The 17,601-nt window shown below is 35.7% G+C and overlaps 2 protein-coding genes across 3 annotated transcripts; one reads left to right on the top strand and one right to left on the bottom strand.

Annotated features, from left to right (window-relative positions):
* Nucleotides 1–985: 985 nt before the first annotated feature.
* On the bottom strand, nucleotides 986–4,560 carry LOC110804104 (glycine-rich RNA-binding protein 4, mitochondrial). Of its 2 annotated transcripts, none has more exons than XM_022009670.2 (5): nucleotides 4,387–4,560; nucleotides 2,108–2,255; nucleotides 1,777–1,845; nucleotides 1,576–1,682; nucleotides 986–1,469 (listed from the first exon to the last, which is right to left on the bottom strand). In XM_022009670.2, exons 2-5 carry the CDS (start codon nucleotides 2,199–2,201, stop codon nucleotides 1,422–1,424), a joined length of 318 nt encoding a protein of 105 aa, XP_021865362.1. In that variant the 5' UTR covers nucleotides 2,202–2,255; nucleotides 4,387–4,560; the 3' UTR covers nucleotides 986–1,421. The 2 variants fall into 2 exon arrangements, with proteins under 2 accessions (XP_021865362.1, XP_021865363.1); XM_022009671.2 differs by having other exon boundaries at nucleotides 986–1,325.
* A 3,149-nt stretch (nucleotides 4,561–7,709) lies between these two features.
* On the top strand, nucleotides 7,710–17,555 carry LOC110804099 (phosphoenolpyruvate carboxylase 4). Its single transcript, XM_022009663.2, has 20 exons — nucleotides 7,710–8,017; nucleotides 9,237–9,400; nucleotides 9,667–9,781; nucleotides 9,900–9,977; nucleotides 10,079–10,147; nucleotides 10,226–10,304; nucleotides 10,384–10,460; nucleotides 10,554–10,649; nucleotides 11,305–11,446; nucleotides 11,789–11,893; nucleotides 12,763–12,836; nucleotides 13,028–13,255; nucleotides 14,119–14,244; nucleotides 14,354–14,455; nucleotides 14,535–14,681; nucleotides 14,823–14,921; nucleotides 15,046–15,134; nucleotides 15,469–15,595; nucleotides 15,674–15,880; nucleotides 16,397–17,555. The coding sequence occupies exons 1-20, from the start codon at nucleotides 7,865–7,867 to the stop codon at nucleotides 17,219–17,221; spliced, it is 3,102 nt and encodes a 1,033-aa protein (XP_021865355.1). The 5' UTR covers nucleotides 7,710–7,864; the 3' UTR covers nucleotides 17,222–17,555.
* Nucleotides 17,556–17,601: the final 46 nt, after the last annotated feature.

Below are 17,601 nucleotides of genomic sequence, written 5' to 3'. Positions count from 1 at the left end.
TACTCAACCCGCACTGAAGAACAAAGAATTGCAATGTAAACGTAAAACAACAGATTAAAGCGCACCGCACCACGAAATTAATAAGATTGAACAATAGAATAAGAGAGAAATTAGTGTACTGATTGAAATAGGAGAAAAGTGGACACGGGGGAACATATTCAAAATAAAAATCAAATGAAGCATTTGAGAAGAATAACTAGGAGGTGAAGAAGGGGAAAAGTCGAAAAATCGAAAAAGAATGTGGTGGTGTTGTTGAAATTGACGGTGGAAGGGTCACCACAACCGGCTGCGAAGAAGTAAGAGATGTTAATGGCACGGTTGTGGTTCTAAACGGGTGTAAAATTATGGATGGGGGTAGAAAGGACAGAAGGTGAAGATAAAATGATGTACTTTGTATTACGTAGGGATGTTTATGTAATTCTAACCCTGTAAAATAAATAGTTTAAGGTTTTGAACCCTCATTAATGTCACAATTGGTAAAATGTAATATTACAGGGCTATCGGTGATAATTAAACAAGTTTTTGATTACCAAATAAAAATAAAATACAGGGTTACAAATGAGAACTTCCTTAAAATTAATTGGTAAATTCGAGTTGCTCTTCGGTTTCGATCGGTTCGGGTTAATTTAAATTTTTCAGTTATTTTCGATTCGGGTTAATGTGGTGTCGGGTGAAGATCAGTTCGGGTTAATTCGGTTTCGGGTACTTCGGTTCAGGCCGTTCGGGTATCAGGTCAATACAGGTCAAATCACTTTCGGATCAGTTTCGATTTTAGGTCGGGTGTATTTGATTTTCGGGTTAATTTCAGATCGTCGTTTCAAACCAATTTGGGTTACAGATCGGATCAATCGAGTCAATTTTTCAGGTCTGGATCAGTTTTGACAGGTCTAGCTATGGTCATGGGTGGAGCAATATCCCCGTCTAGCATCACAGATTTACAGCAGGGTTTTGTTATTGTTTACCTAATCATTAACCAATCACACGATTAATTGTAAACCAGCATTTTAGCTCCTGCCTGCTTCATGGATTACATTACTCAAATAGATGTAACCAGAGAATTTCACGTTTATAGATTACAAACGACTCCAGTCTTAATGCATGACCAAGAGAAACAACGGAAATTACAACTCCAAGTAAATATTATCACAGACACAGAGGATCAACTGAAAAGATATTGCACGGGGAGGTTTTCCTCATTGATCCCATAGCTTGCTTACCACCCAAACAAAGAAGATGTACCCTTGTTATGTCACAGCTGCCAACAAACATAATCACCTCCAATTTCTTGCTCCAGATCATCAAATAAGCTCATGTTCCACATATATCTGGAAACATTGTATTGTATTCCATCAGTAAAACTAAAACCACTTCATTTACATAGGCAACAATGATTCAACCCCGAAAACTGAACAAATTCATCATCATTGCTTGTGAGCCTGATGAATACGGATATTCCTCCCATCCACTACCTGTTTGGTTGCATAAAATACGGGTTTAAGTGATAGCTTCACGTTCACCATGTTCAGTTGCTACATGTGCGAAATTGATGTCAGCCACTGGACACTATTCACTAACCTGGCCATCCATTTCTTTAAGTGCTGATGCAGCACTATTTTCACAACTAAACTTCACAAATCCATACCCTCTTGATTTTCCAGAGACATGGTGACAGATAACTCTAACTATAAAAGACAGATTCATCAATCAGCTTTAAAAAAAATAAGTAGAAGAATATTCAAGCCTTCAACAGGACTATTCAGTACAAGTAAATATTACCTTCAGTAATTTCACCATGCTGCGAGAAAGCATCTCGTAATACAGTTTCATTTGTATCATAAGAAAGTCCTAATCACAGAGGAAGAAATTGATTGAAATATGATGAGTCAGCAAGAAATCTACGAAGAAAAAGAGATTACTGGAATTAAAAGCCATCCAAGCATGGTATGATTCACGTTTTATGTGGAGAAGATTGACGTAAAGCTAAACAAGGAGTGGGATTTCAAAATTAGTAAATAAATATTTGGTTAAGCAATTGCATGCAAATGACTTCAGAAAAGAGAGGTGGGAATCGGGATAGATCAAACAGACAGAGAAGCATTGAGATTACCTCCAACAAACAAGTTTGTGCAAGCATACCGAGCAACCTGACACATTGCAGATGGGTAGGTTATACACTTGCAACAAAGCACTCTGTTCAACATTATTCTGCTTAGAATAGAATAATAGGGAGAGATGGAGCTGTGTTCTTCAACTCACTGTCAAATGAAATAAAGGACTTGTATTGTCAGGCAGACTGAACAGTGAACATAAATTGCAGAATGTGCAACATAATTTGCAAGAGAGGCTATAAAAATGAAATCACAAGTCAACGAAAGGACGGCATGACTATAGCCAAACCATCCTCGATCCAGAAAGAACTCTGAGGAAAGATAACACTGAAAAGACAGACATCAGGTCATTTGATGAAATTATTACTGCAAATGTCCCTGTCATGCATGATGAGAGCTTTGCCAAAATTCTAGAACTTTGTGAATCGTGGCTGCTATTTTTATATTCCTACTTTCACAACTAGTTTTAAACAAAGCCATGAAGTAATGGAATGATAACAACTTCATAATTGCTTTTACGTAGAACATGCAATGCGACTGCCAATATGAATGCATATCGATCACCAAGTAGGCCTTTTCCTTCTAATTTTCACTATCACTTATTACCAACTACTACACAGTAAACAGTAACATGGGTCGAGGTATAAAGCATCAAGCGTCCAAAAACAATATGGTTGATTGCCATTTGCCAAGGGAAAAATACAAGTAAAGACTAGAGCCCACAGGAGCAAAATATTCAAAATCCCTGGGTGAGTTTAATAGGCCCAACAGCAATTTCAAAAACGATTACAGAATTTAGAATTTGATGTGCTGGCTCTATCTTGGACAGATGCAACATCTATGAGCGACCTTATAAAACCAAACAGGGTTTCAGCAGACTGAATTGAAATTATAAGCACAAAACCTAAGAGAAAACTTTTAAGAATCATGATACACAAAAATCAAGGCAAAACAAGCAAATACCTGCAGGGGGGGGGGGGGAGGAGAAGAGAGCACTACTTTGGTAGTCACAATATTCCCATGAGATGGCTCCACATTATACAAACTTGTCAACTAGCCGGAACTTCAACCCTATGTTTCATAACTCACAAACTTAAAGAAACAAGAAAACAAGACAAACTAACCTCTTTGTAGTGCATTTTACCAATCCGGTTTAATTGCTCTCTTTCTCAAACCTCTAAGTAAGCTAGAAATGTATTCGCTTCTTCTACTCAGGCACATTAGTGTTTATACAACGCAATTATAGTAAGATCTGTCCTAGAAGTTAGAACTTATCTAGACTGCTTGTAGAATGTGTCATTTACCACTTCCTTGGACCTCGAAAATATTGATAATTTATCGATATAAAGATAATTCTTAGGCCAAAGAGAGAAGCAGGAAGGGGGAATGGGAGAAGAGATGCAATTCGTCTACTACAACGTTATATTCCAGTAAAGAGGTGGCGGAAGTCTCAAGCTTAGAGCCTCGAACTATGGCCAAGTCTGGATAAAAGAGCCTTAATTCAGTAGCATTATTTGCACAATACCGATGCACATAAAAAGCAAGAAACTTGGTGTTAGCATTGTTTGCTCTTCAAATTCCATACATATTCTTACTTTAAAACTCAGTTGATCAGTGAATCTTCATCCAAATTCAAGTAACACATGATATTGAGATTTTTTTGTCATACTTAATTATAAAAATGGCAGCACACCAGCACGAATCAGCAGGTTAAGTGGTTAACGGACAGCATGATAACACAGGTTTTCCCCTGTGATTCCAAAAATCACGAAATATAAATACGACTTCTGATTTATGAAATGAACCCGTTCAAACTACCCACAGCAACAACAATGTCTTATATGTCGAAACCTTAATCCCAAAAGCATGGGGTCGGCTCCATGAACCAAGAATTCATCTCATGTGGTCGTTCACAATTTTAATTACCCACAAACACCGCAGAACGTTATAACATGATCAAACTATCAAAGTAGAGAGATAGGAGGACGAAAATAAAAAGTAACGAAATAACTTCTGCAGGACATTTCATCGAACATGTGGCAGGCATTATCCATCTGAAGCTAATACAAACCCCCAAAATTGATACTTCAAAGTTCAAACATATATACCCATTAAACAGATTAAATTATAGGGTTTTCCATCAAATTTCTGCAGTAATGCGATAATTACATCCAATTTTTTTAACATAGTTTACTTTTTAAATAACAAATTTAGTCAAAAAACTGGTGAATTAGAGATCACATTACACATACATATTCGACAATTTAGCAAAATGTACCTGAAAACACTTGGAGATTAACTTCAAGTCGATAGAGATGAATGGGTACAAAAATGTTGCTTCAGTTCTTCGCTTCTTTATCCCTCTATCAGTGAAATGCTCTGTTCTTTTTCCTTCCTTTATTCTTTATAGGGAATTTTGAGCTCCCCCAAGTCAATTTTGGCGATTAAAGCATATTAAAGGTGTTTTTTGTAAATATATTGTCAAAATATATCATCTAAATATGAAATATACAATGGTCCTGTTTGGCAATTGGCTGTTGGCTGTTGGCTGTCGGCTGTTTTATTTGGCTGGTTTGACTGGCTGTTCAAGTTGGCTGCTTTTGTTGGCTGTTTGACTATGGATTGGTTACAAATATGTTTGGTAAAATCATTTTTGGCTGTTGGCTGTAGCTATGTAAAATGACATTTAAGGACATTTAATGTCTGTTATTCATTTTTCAATACACGTAATTACAAATAAATAAAATATAAATTAAAAATAAATTACTTTATGCAATAGTATTAATAATTAGTCTTTAATTAATACTCCGTAATTATTAACTTTTAATTATTAATTATTAATATTAATTATTAATTATTAATTATTAATTATTAAAAATTAAAAATTAAAAATTAAAAATTAAAAATTAAAATTAAAATTAAAAATTAAAAATTAAAAATTAAAAATAAAATTAAAAATTAAAAATTAAAATTAAAATTAAAAATTAAAAATTAAAAATTAAAAATTAAAAATTAAAAATTAAAAATTAAAAATTAAAAATTAAAATTAAAATTAAAATTAAAAATTAAAAATTAAAATTAAAAATTAAAAATTAAAAATTAAAATTAAAAATTAAAAATTAAAAATTAAAAATTAAAAATTAAAAATTAAAAATTAAAATTAAAATTAAAAATTAAAAATTAAAAATTAAAAATTAAAAATTAAAAATTAAAAATTAAAAATTAAAAATTAAAAATTAAAAATTAAAAATTAAAAATTATTAATTAAAAATTATTAATTATTAATTATTAAAGATAAAAAAGTAATTTAGATAGTAAAAAGCCAAAAGCCAACTCCAAAAAGCTAGTGTTACTAGCTTTTCATTTTTGGCGGAAAAGCTGGCTTTTCAGCAAGCTAAAAAGCCAGTTACCAAACATATTTTTTCGCTGTTTGACCAGATTAAAAAGCCAATATCCAAAAGCCAGCAAAAAACCATTTGCCAAACAAGGCCAATGTATTTTTATATTAAAATTAATTACTTTTATTTTTATTTTTTTAAAATGTCAGATAGATGTGCATGTCATGTTTGGATTGTATAGTAGTTCATTATATTTACGAGAATGTCACTTGATTGACATATTTCACAATCAAGGAGATCGTTTAGAAATTTCTCGGGAAATACTCTTCAGTAGAAATCAGCTCTTGTAAATTCTCAATGGTAGCAAAATATTTGCTAAATCCTCCCAAATAACATTACTTTTTAAATTTTCTGTATGGTGGAATTATTTTTGTGATTAGCACCTAAGTAAAAAAATATACACCGACATAATTAACCAAGTAAAAATATAAGCACCTAATTATTATTCCGTATTTTATTTTATTTTTAAAAAGTTTGGTCTTCGCAGCATACTAGCATGGACAAAAAAAGAAGGGAAGAGAGCGGAGAGGTTGCGTGGGTGACTGGTCGGAGGGCCGAACTTGAGTCAGTGGTGCCGTTGCAGTTGGATACATGTCGTTTTTCAATGGTGGTGGGTTAGAGGAAGAGAGAGAGAGAGGCGGGTGGTTCAAGATCTTTTACGGGAGTAAGCTATGAAAATGAACCTCGTAAGTCGTAATCAACGGCTTCCGGAAGGAAGCAAGTCTCAAGAATGGAACAACAACCTCCATTTATTTTAAGATCACGAACTGCATCAAGAGCTAAAATTTGGATTGATTTTCTTGATTAGAAGAAGTGCAGTTGAAGTGTTGAAGGTGAAGATGAAACCAACGTTGAATTTGTTGTTGTTTCGTTCAGATATTTGAGTTTTGGTTTCTTATATATGATCTATGGGTTTCAAATTAAGCTTGTATAAAGTAGAAATTTTATTTATTATTCTTTTGTTACGTTAATTTTCTATTAACCAGATGCTAATTTTTGTTATTAAGTGCTAATTACAAAAATACTACTCCCTCCGTTCCTAAATAAGTGTCACATTTCCATTTTTGGCGTTCCCTTATAAGTGTCACATTTCTATTTTTGAACATGTACTTTTCCCACTTTTCCATACACTTTTCACACTTTTCATACACTTTTCCCACTTTTCTATAAATCATAATTACTTTTACTTACACATTCTACACTTTTCCACTTTTCAATTCCCACATACACTTTTATTTGTACTTTATTCAATTAAACAATTATCTACTTTATCCTTTCCCCAAAAAAAACATTCTCAATCATTAACTCTTACACACTTTACAATTTTATTAATTACCGTGCCCGAGCCCAAATGTGACACTTATTTAGGAACGGAGGGAGTACTACTAGAGAGAAAATTTATAAAAGTAATGCTATTTAGGGGATTTGACAAAAAATTTACTACCATTGAAAATTTGCAAAAGTTCATTGTTATCAAATAGAATTTTCCTTCCGCCTTTTTTGTTATTTTTAGTTGGAATGGGTAAGAGAATTAGGCTTTGTTTGATAGTCAACATTTTATACTCAATTCTTGAGAAGTAATGAGTAATAAAAAAAAAAAAACACAACATGCAAGTTAAATCTCAATCAAGTTTCTTTAAAGTAAGCCTATTGTTTACAGAGTACTCCGTAGTAATTTAAAACATGTACTTCGTATTACTTTACAATCATATGAAAACGTTATACGAAGTAGTAGTAATTGCAACTTACACAATCAAACACATACAAAAGCACTAAGCACATTATACTCATTTGAAACACGTAGTATTGCGTTCAATTTATCCAACAATCATGTTTTATTAGATAATCGTTTCATTTTTAACAACTATGAGGGACGGCTCCATACATAACATTTACATAGAATAGAGGTACGAGCTCAATACAACATAATTTTTCTTAGTCTATTCTAATCACAGTGGTTTAACACGTGTCTAACTCTAATAAAAACTACCCTTTGAAAGAATATTCGTGCAAGATACCATAAATAAAAAAGGGAGTAATAAACTCCAAATTAAAAAATCAGAAAAAGGTTTAGAGTTTTTTTCAAAAGAAAAAAAAGTTTGAGTTGCGCCAATGGCAAGAACACACTCACACACATGACACGTGACATGACACAGGTTCCCTTAACACGGGCACAACAACTAAAATAAAATGAGAGATCCTCCCTGAATTTCTCCTTACCAGCCTCATGACACTCTCCCCTTTTCCCCTCCCTCTTACACTCTCTCCTCATTCATCAACCTGTGATTCCTTCCGTCATCCTCCCTCAATTTTCTCTCTCCTCCATTTTCATCTTCAATTTTTCTGGTGACAGTTTTAATGGATACCACGGATGATATTGCAGAGGAGATTTCATTTCAGACCTTCGAGGATGATTGCAGAATTCTTCGTAGTCTTTTCAATGATGTTCTTCTCAGAGAAGTTGGCTCCGATTTCGTCCATAAACTCGAACGTATTCGAGTTCTTTCCGAGGTTCGAATTTATGAATATTTCATTTTTCTGTTTGTTGCGTTAAATTTTAGTGTTTGAGATCAATGCTGTTATGTAAATTCATGATTATTATCACGAGAATTAACAAATGATCGGATTCTTACGATTATAAATTGTTTTTATGGAGTGTAATCGGCTTTTGACATCTTCTATTATGGAACTTAAATTTTAACCTTGATCAGCTTTTGAAGTTTAGAATTTAATAATTTATCATTATACTCGGTGGTGAATGGTGGTGGCCGTTTAATTTAATCGGTGGATTCGGTGGTGACTCGTGAGGCATTTAACTTCCAAACTCACTACCTGTGTCTGATTCCTCATCCCGGCCACTCTCCCGTGGGCTTGTATCCCGTGTTGGCAACTTGGCATTTCTGATATAGGGCCCGAGTAAGGGCCCATCGTATTTTAATTCGTAGTGCCTTGGCGTCTTGTATATATATCCTCACCACATTTCTAAGTTTATTTTTCTTACCTTAGTTTAAACAAATCGGTTAGCAATTTGCCAATTTAGCAAGAGTATGGGTGCAATTTAGATCCTACACCCAGGAGGTTGATAATATGTAGAGCCACGCCCACGGCCCACCCTTGGGACAATCACTGCACCGCCTTTACATGTTGCCATGTTGGATTATTTTGATCTGCTTATATTTCGATTTGGAATATTTTGATCTGCTTATATTTCTGAAATACTCCGGAATATAGGATGACCAACTTTTTAATTTATCTTTTTTATAAATCATTAGAATAAAAATACTAGTGATGGGATATTCAACAAATTCCCATAAAAAGAATAATACTTCCTCCGTCTTTTAATACTCGCAACGTTTGTTAGTTTCACGCATGCCAATGCACAATTTTGATCATTTATATCTTAAATTCTCTTTATGCAAAAATTATAAAAAGTTGATATTTTGAAAATATACATTGAGACGAATCTAACAAGATCCCACATGACTATGTTTTATCTTATATAAAAAGCACTAAGAATAGTCAAAGTATATTATATGAATAGTGGCAAAAGTCCAAACGTTGCGAGTATTAAAAGACGGAGGACGTATACAATAAGGTGCCTTAATAAGCTTTTGAATAACATGAGGATACCTAAGCTGGCTACTTGTGTAGAACTGTTGCTTATTCTGTCTCAATATGGTTGTTCACTGTAAATTTGCGTATTCTCATGCTGCATTTTGAATATCTGTAGAGTGCATGTAATATGAGAAGTACTGGAATTGAGGACACAGCTGAGTTGCTCGAGAAGCAGCTTATATCTGAGTTGTCCAAAATGGGTTTAGAGGAAGCTTTGATGCTTGGTCGAGCATTCAGTCATTATCTAAATTTGATGGGCATTGCTGAAACTCATCACAGGTATGGAATGCTTCTGTAGACTTGTGATCCTTTCTGTCAACTGAGAGACTGAGATTAAATGTTGAGAAATAATGTATTAAGCTTGCAGTAGACTTCTTTGGGCAGGTTACAATATGGAGTACCATATTTTATGCTATACTTATGAAATTTAGTTTGAGCAGTTGCTGATAAATACTGTTTTTGCATCTTCTCTTCTGGGAATCCGAACCTTACTTTCTGTGAACTCTTCCCTTAAACAAATTTTAACTTAAGCTAACCCAATGTAGGTTACGCGAACAGAAAAATGTTCCACAACTATCGAAATCATGCGATGATATCTTTAGTAAGCTGATTCAGGAAGGAGTATCTCCAGACGACCTTTACAACCATGTTTCTCAGCAGGTTTGTTTTCAGAAATGTTAATATGTAGTATTGAAAGCATGATGACCTTCTGCAAAAATATCTCCATTTGCAAAAATAACTTCTAAACATGTGATTTCTTGACAAAATGTATTTGTAGGAGGTAGAAATTGTTCTGACTGCGCACCCCACACAGATTAATAGGCGTACCTTGCAATATAAGCATATTAGAATTGCTGTAAGTTCTTCTGGTTGATCTGATATCATGGCTGCAAGTTTGATGCTGTTGGCTGTCTTTGAGTTGTTAACAAGTTTTGCAATCCTAAATGTTTCGTGCAGCATCTTTTAGAGTATAATGATAGACCTGATCTTAGTCATGAAGATAGAGAGATGCTGATTGAAGATCTGGTACTGTACTGCATTGACCCTTGCACAGTTTCATTTTTACTACTGCTTAATTGATTTTATAGATCATTTTTTTTTCAGGTAAGAGAAATAACTTCAGTTTGGCAAACAGATGAGCTTAGACGGCATAAACCAACTCCGGTAGATGAAGCTAGAGCAGGTAATCTTGCCTGACCTTTAGATAAAAGTAAGCATACATTTCGGGATTGTTCTTTCTCAAAGTGGAATTTCTCTTGCAGGTTTACATATTGTTGAGCAATCACTTTGGAGAGCCGTTCCTCACTATTTACGCCGTGTTAGTAATGCTTTAAAGAAGGTAAGCTGCATTGTGAAATGGCTGTATCTTTCCCATATAAGAGCCGTCTAACCGTTTCTAATGCTAGTAATCCTATATGTAATGCTCTTGTAGCACACTGGTAAGGCACTTCCTTTGACATGTACACCCATAAAGTTTGGATCATGGATGGGAGGTGATCGAGATGGAAATCCTAATGTGACTGCCAAGGTAATGTTATGATATCTTGACAATAATATTGATTCCTGAGAAGTATAAAGAAATGTCCCCAGGTCTAGAGTATTGTATGTTTCTCTTGTCTAGTTACGCTCTTTGAGAACTGGTTTCATGTGTAGATTATGTACACCAATTACCATGTCGTGGCAAAGTTTGATTAAGCATATTTGTAGTATAACTTTAACTTCAAAATTTTATTAGAGATCCAGCCTACTACAGAACAATGTGTGAGGCTTCCAGTCAATTAATCTCCTTCATTTGTTTCAAGCATCAAGCCCCATTTTCCCCTCTAGTCTGTTCTATGGTCTATATTTTTGTCATATTTCCTACATGTTCAAATAAAACTGTTGAAAGTCTTTAAACTGTGTTTCTTGAGCTGGTCTGTTCTTCTTTATGTATTATGGCAAGGTTGTTCCAGGGTTTGTGTAGAATCAAGCCCCACTTTCCCTCTAATGTGCTCTTTCTGTTGTATTTTTGCCTACATCCTCAAATATAACTGTTAGAAACTGTGTTTCTTGAGCTGGTCTGTTCTTTTTTATGTGTACTATGGCAAGGTTGTTCCACAGTTTGTGTAGATTCTTTTGTTGAAATATACAATCTATCTCCTTTAAACGGTATGCACTAATTGAATTTGTTTCTGTTTTGTTAGGTCACAAGAGATGTGTCTCTGTTGTCTAGATGGATGGCTGTGGACCTTTACATCCGTGAAGTTGATAATCTTAGATTTGAGCTTTCCATGAACCGTTGCAGTGACGCATTACTAAAACTTACACATGACATCCTAGAAAAAGGTATGTCTTGCCACACTTCTCTGTGAATTTGTTTATACAGGTATTAGGACTGAAAACATATGCATGTGCCGATGCACGACCATGTTATACGATTGCTTATTGATCTACTGTATTGGAAAGGAAAGCTTGGAAGAATTGTTTATGTGCCATCATAAAAGTTAGGTTGCTAGCGCTGGTGTAATGCGAAAATTGTGATGCCGACATAGGTTGCTTATCTTAGAGATTACTTTTAACACCTAAAGTTGGTTTTGGTCAGTTTTTAGATGCTAGTTCTGCAGAGTTATATTTTCTCGGTACTGCCATCATCTAAAATTTTATTTGCTGCTCCTGTTTCCATCACAGAAAATGCAGCAAAAGATAAGTATGACAGCTGGAATCAACCTATACAGAGGAGTCAGTCAAAATTTCAGTCAATGCTTCCCACGAGAGTTGATCTTCCTCCCACAGGTGAAAATGGTTTTACAGTTCGACTGATCCCTTCTGTTTTTTTCCTTAGTTCAATGATCCTATTTGTGTTTTCACTCCATTGCACTTGTTTAGTTGCATAAATCTTATCCAAGCCGATTTTATGAGTTGTTAATTCTCCTTGCTATTGTTTACCAAATTTATTGGACTTTTATTACGAGTTTGCTTCTGTAAAACTTTATAGTTTCTGTATGCTTTCTATGTTTGCAACTTCATTATGTTTTTGGAGAATGCAACGTTTACTTTTCTTTGGCTCTGGAATGTAATTGTAGAACTTGAAAAGCTGTTAGCATGAGCAGCTATTATGTAAATACTTACCATTAAGTGAAACAAATTGGAAACTTCATGCCTACTGGAAAGATGCAGAAGAAAAGGCGTTCGGGATAGACAGGATGTTTTAATCACATTAGGTACAAAGGCCAGTTGCTGTTGGTTAAGATTAATATAATCAGAACTCAAAAACAGATGCTCAAGGAAATTGTGTTTTTAATTTTTAGCAATGTGGTCCGCCTGAAATTTTTCACCGAGCAAGCCAAAAGAAAGTTAAATGTTGTTTATTGTATACAACCTTGTCAAAGTCATTTTTTTTTGGAAGCCAAATACGATCTTGAGAAATATAGTTTTTGGTTTCCGGAGACTTTTTCTTCGCATTTATCTTGTCTGTTTCTATCATTTTTGTCTGCTGAGGTTGATTGCATTTACAAAGTTTAGAAATCACCCAGCAGCAGCCTTTTCCTAGTGCGGTGTCTTTCTTACCCCCCACCCCCAATGGACATTCTGTCCTTGCATAAAAGGTAAAGGAAAAGCAAGAACTTGCTCTTTATTTTTTAATTATTTGACTTATCGTGTAGATTGCAATAATGGGGATTCTCAGCATCCCAAACTGGAACTTCCTGGCACTGATTACATGCCACTGAATCGACAGGTACTAATTTTTCTGGAATAAGTATTTGATTAATCATGTAAAGTGCTGCTTCCGTAATCGTTTCAAAAGCAAAGCACTTTCCTGCGTTATGTTAGCCCTCGATACTTTAATATCAAGATATTTTGTAATATTTCTTCCAGCGTTTCCCATTATGAGATCAGAGTTTTTAACTTCTTGGTGAAAACTTTCAGGACAGTGCAAGAAAGGCCCACATGCCTTCTGTGGAGGAAAATGGATCTGCAAACACTCAGTCATCACCAATATCTCGCAGCTCCTCGAGTCAGCTGCTAGCTCAGAGAAAGCTATTTGCGGAGTCTACTGTAGGAAGAGCAAGTTTCCAGAAACTCCTGGAGCCAAGCCAGCCACAACAACCTGGAATCGCTCCTTATAGGATTGTTCTAGGAAATGTGAAGGACAAGGTAAAAAAATCTTTAGGAAATTGTAGATGATTGGGCGCTAACACCCGTTGGATCCTTATGGGAAGTCACTCAGCAAGTTTACCAACTTTTTTTTATTGACGATTTGAAACTTACTTTAAATGCGGTAAACTCAGGAAATGAAATTTAGTGCTTCGGGTCCTCAATAAGTAATTCTCACTTTACTGGATGCCCATCTAACTTAGGTCTAAGAATCATTAGTGTGGACCAAAAAGGTCATGATAATAATTTTTAAAAAAAACATGAGATTATTGGCTAAAGCGAGGAGTAGAATGTGCGACGGATTCTGCTTTAAGTTAGAGTGGAACACTATTTGATGTTAAATCTATGCAATCGTATTCATGCCCCTAAGCTGGATTATGGTGATTAGAAAGGTTGCATCTGTTTTGTTTAATTACACCATGCTGGTTGATGGAATCATGGTTACATCTCTGCCAACCGCAGTCTCTGGATTTGTTCATATTAGTCCATCATTATTACGTAGTATAATCTAGATATTCTGTGGTCTAAATCCCCATGGACCATGGTTTCCTTTTATGTTGAGGGTTTTCCTCTTTTCCCACTAATATTGGTGTATCCTAGTTTAATTTCGTTCTACTATCTTTGAATTCTTTAGTAGCTTGTGAAATGGAAGGGGAAGTAGCGACATCAAGGTGAAATTGGAATGCATGGAAGAAATATGGGGAGACATAGACTTCATCTTATTCTTTTAAAAAAAAACAAATACGAAGTATAAATTTGACCGTAGTGATGCGTTCTTCTGTTTGAAGTTTCAACTTTCTTGTCCGTTATTTATGTATACTGGGGCTGATTAAAGATGCGTGTGTATTGCTGTTGTAATCTAGCTTATGAAGACCCAGAAGCACTTGGAGCATCTTTTGGAAGAGCTTCCTTGCGAGGCAGACCCTTCTGATTACTATGAAGCATGTCAACAACTTTTGGAACCCTTGCTTTTATGCTATGATTCTCTGGTAATTAGTATAACCTCTTCCACCCTCCCTCTGTGGTTCTTTGTGATATTTCCCGCCATCATGGTTCATTTTATCCTCTAGTTTGTGCCTAATAATGTAACTTCTGCAGCAATCATGTGGATCTGGAGTGCTAGCTGATGGTCGGCTAGCTGACTTGATACGGAGAGTCAGTACATTTGGCATGGTGCTAATGAAACTAGATCTGCGACAGGTAATTTTTAGCAGCTTCAATTTCAGAGCTTAAGCCTACTTATATTAATTAGTCTATTTTTCTCATGAATATTTCCTAGGAATCTGGCAGACATTCTGAAGCACTGGATGCAATTACAAATTACTTGGACATGGGTACATACAGTGAGTGGGATGAGGATAAAAAACTGGAGTTCCTAACCAAAGAGCTGAAAGGAAAGAGGCCTCTTGTTCCATCAAGTATAGAGGTGTCGTTATTGTATCTTGTTGCTGTGCTATGTGGATTTAATCTTATTGGCTGTACATTGTTGAAAATATTGTGGTAATGCTGTTCAATAAGAAAATATACCAGCTCTAGTTAATTACACCTGTGTCTTTGATATTGCCAGGTTGCTCCTGATGTGCAAGAGGTCTTAGATACATTCCGTGTTGCAGCTGAGCTAGGGAGTGATTCACTCGGAGCTTATGTGATTTCAATGGCATCCAATGTATGTCTAGCCATTAACAATTATGATTTTTGGGCTGGTTTTATCTTAAAGTTGCCAATACGTCAATTTCCTTCGGTGTAACTTTCAAATGCGCTTATAAGATCCTGCCTTCGTTATGTTTTAGGCAAGTGATGTACTTGCTGTTGAGCTTCTACAAAAAGATGCCCGACTTTCTCATAGTGGAGAGCTAGGGAGGCCATGCATTGGGGGAACGTAAGTGTGAATTCATTGCATTCATATTATATTCTCCTGCTGGAGGTGATGATTTTGCATACACTCAAAATACTCAATGTTTAGGTGGTACAGAGAATATTCCAAAATAAGTTTTTTAAAACTTTTTTAATAGTAAATTCTGGCCCAGTTTATGTATGCCTTTTTTATATATATATACTTCATAAGTCATAACTATTCATTAATAAGAAACGAATTAGGGATCGTCTCTGTATAGATAAGCATCTTTATATATCAGTTTAGGGGAAAGCTGGATGGGCTTTGTTGTCATTGATTATTTATCTCCAAAATGCAAATGCCTTATTTGTTGGAATAGGTTGCGGGTGGTTCCCTTATTTGAGACTGTAAAGGATCTTAGAGGAGCTGGATCAGTTATCCGGAAATTGTTGTCTATTGATTGGTATCGGGAACACATCATAAAGAATCACAATGGACACCAGGAGGTAAACATTGTCAAAAGTTATGTAATTTTCTTTAGGATCCTAACTAAATTTCCGGAGCTTGATATATTTTGTGAACAGGTCATGGTTGGATATTCCGACTCTGGCAAGGATGCTGGGCGCTTTACAGCTGCATGGGAGCTTTACAAAGCCCAAGAGGATGTTGTGGCAGCATGCAATGAATATAATATTAAAATTACTCTCTTCCATGGCCGTGGAGGGAGTATTGGTAGGGGTGGTGGTCCGACTTATCTTGCCATTCAATCACAGCCTCCTGGTTCTGTTATGGTACGTATTTTACAACTGGTTTGTATTAAATTGCCTGTTCACTTACCGAATGACAAGTGACATTCTTGTATTGTCACCTTCAACTCTTAGAATCCATTTTAGCTTATCTGAGTCTTCCCTAAACAGCGTTTCTACTAGTATCAACCAGTTCAGGGTTAGTGGGGTACTTCAGAAGAATCTGGATCTTCCTAGCTAGTTCCCAACTATTATTGTCCATAAACCTAGATTGAGTTGTTCTTGAATTAGTTTATTCATTGGTCTTGCTGAATGTGCAATGTTGTGTTTCAATAGTGGAAACATCCACAAGTTCTTTCATCCCAGCTCTCAGTACTCCTTGCAATTCTTTGTATAGTATAAACTCTATGTTATTTGGAATGCAAGAATGTCACAAAATCTGATGTATTCATGGAATACTTCCAAAGCCAGGTTTAGCTGGAAGTAGGATTCCAGCACTGAAGTGAACCTATTTTAATTATCAGCTAATTGAGAGGCTGTAACTATGCATGGAACTTGCAGGGTAGTCTCAGGTCTACTGAGCAAGGAGAAATGGTGCAAGCAAAATTTGGACGACCACAAATAGCAGTTCGACAACTGGAAATCTATACCACAGCTGTACTACTTGCAACAATGCGGCCTCCTCTCCCACCGAGAGAAGAAAATTGGCGTAACCTTATGGAGGAGATTTCTAAAGTTAGTTGCGAGAATTATCGTAGCACTGTGTATGAAAACCCCGATTTCTTGGCGTACTTCCATGAAGCTACTCCGCAAGCTGAGCTAGGACACCTTAACATTGGAAGCCGACCCACAAGAAGAAAGAGCTCAACAGCAATTGGGCACCTCCGTGCAATACCTTGGGTATTTGCATGGACACAAACAAGATTTGTCCTTCCTGCCTGGCTTGGTGTAGGAGCAGGTTTGAAAAGTGCTTGTGAAAAGGGGAATGCAGATGAATTACGAGCAATGTATCAAGAATGGCCATTTTTCCAGAGCACTATAGATCTTATAGAAATGGTTCTAGGGAAGGCTGATATTCCTATTGCGAAGCTTTATAATGATGTGCTTGTATCTGAGAGTAGGAGAGAACTTGGTGGGCAGTTAAGAAATGAGTTGATGAGTACTGAGATGTATGTGCTGGTTGTGAGTGGGCATGAGAAGCCATTAGAGGGTAATCGGACATTGAGGAAGCTGATCGATAGCAGACTTCCTTATCTCAATCCGATAAATATGCTGCAGGTAGAGGTATTAAAGAGGTTGAGACGTGATCAGGGTAATCATAAACTCAGAGATGCATTACTCATTACCATTAATGGTATTGCTGCTGGTATGAGGAACACTGGTTAGTTCGTTTCAGACACTAACCATGTGGCACTATATATACACTTTATTAAGTACTCTAAGATAAAGAAGAACACTGGCTAGTTCGTTTCTGCTGGTATCAGGAACACTGGTTAGTATGTTTCAGACACTTACGAATGTATGTTATGTAAAAATTAAATCTACCTATCTCGTAATGCTGCTTGTTGCATGAGATGTCAGTTCAGTCTTCACTATGACGAACGCCATCACGATCGAACAGGCACTAACTTTAGTTATTTGATGCCCTTGGAAGTGCCATCTATTCATTCGAGTTTAAAAGAGTAAATAATGTTAAAACTCTTTATCTGTTGATTGTCAATTTGTCAAGGTAATATCAAATTCTGCTTTTCATTTATTGGATTAAT

Source organism: Spinacia oleracea, chromosome 6, assembly GCF_020520425.1.
Source record: "Spinacia oleracea cultivar Varoflay chromosome 6, BTI_SOV_V1, whole genome shotgun sequence".
Taxonomy (NCBI): domain Eukaryota; kingdom Viridiplantae; phylum Streptophyta; class Magnoliopsida; order Caryophyllales; family Amaranthaceae; genus Spinacia; species Spinacia oleracea.
Note: the sequence above shows the minus strand (reverse complement) of the source record. Positions and strands in the feature narration are given on the sequence as shown.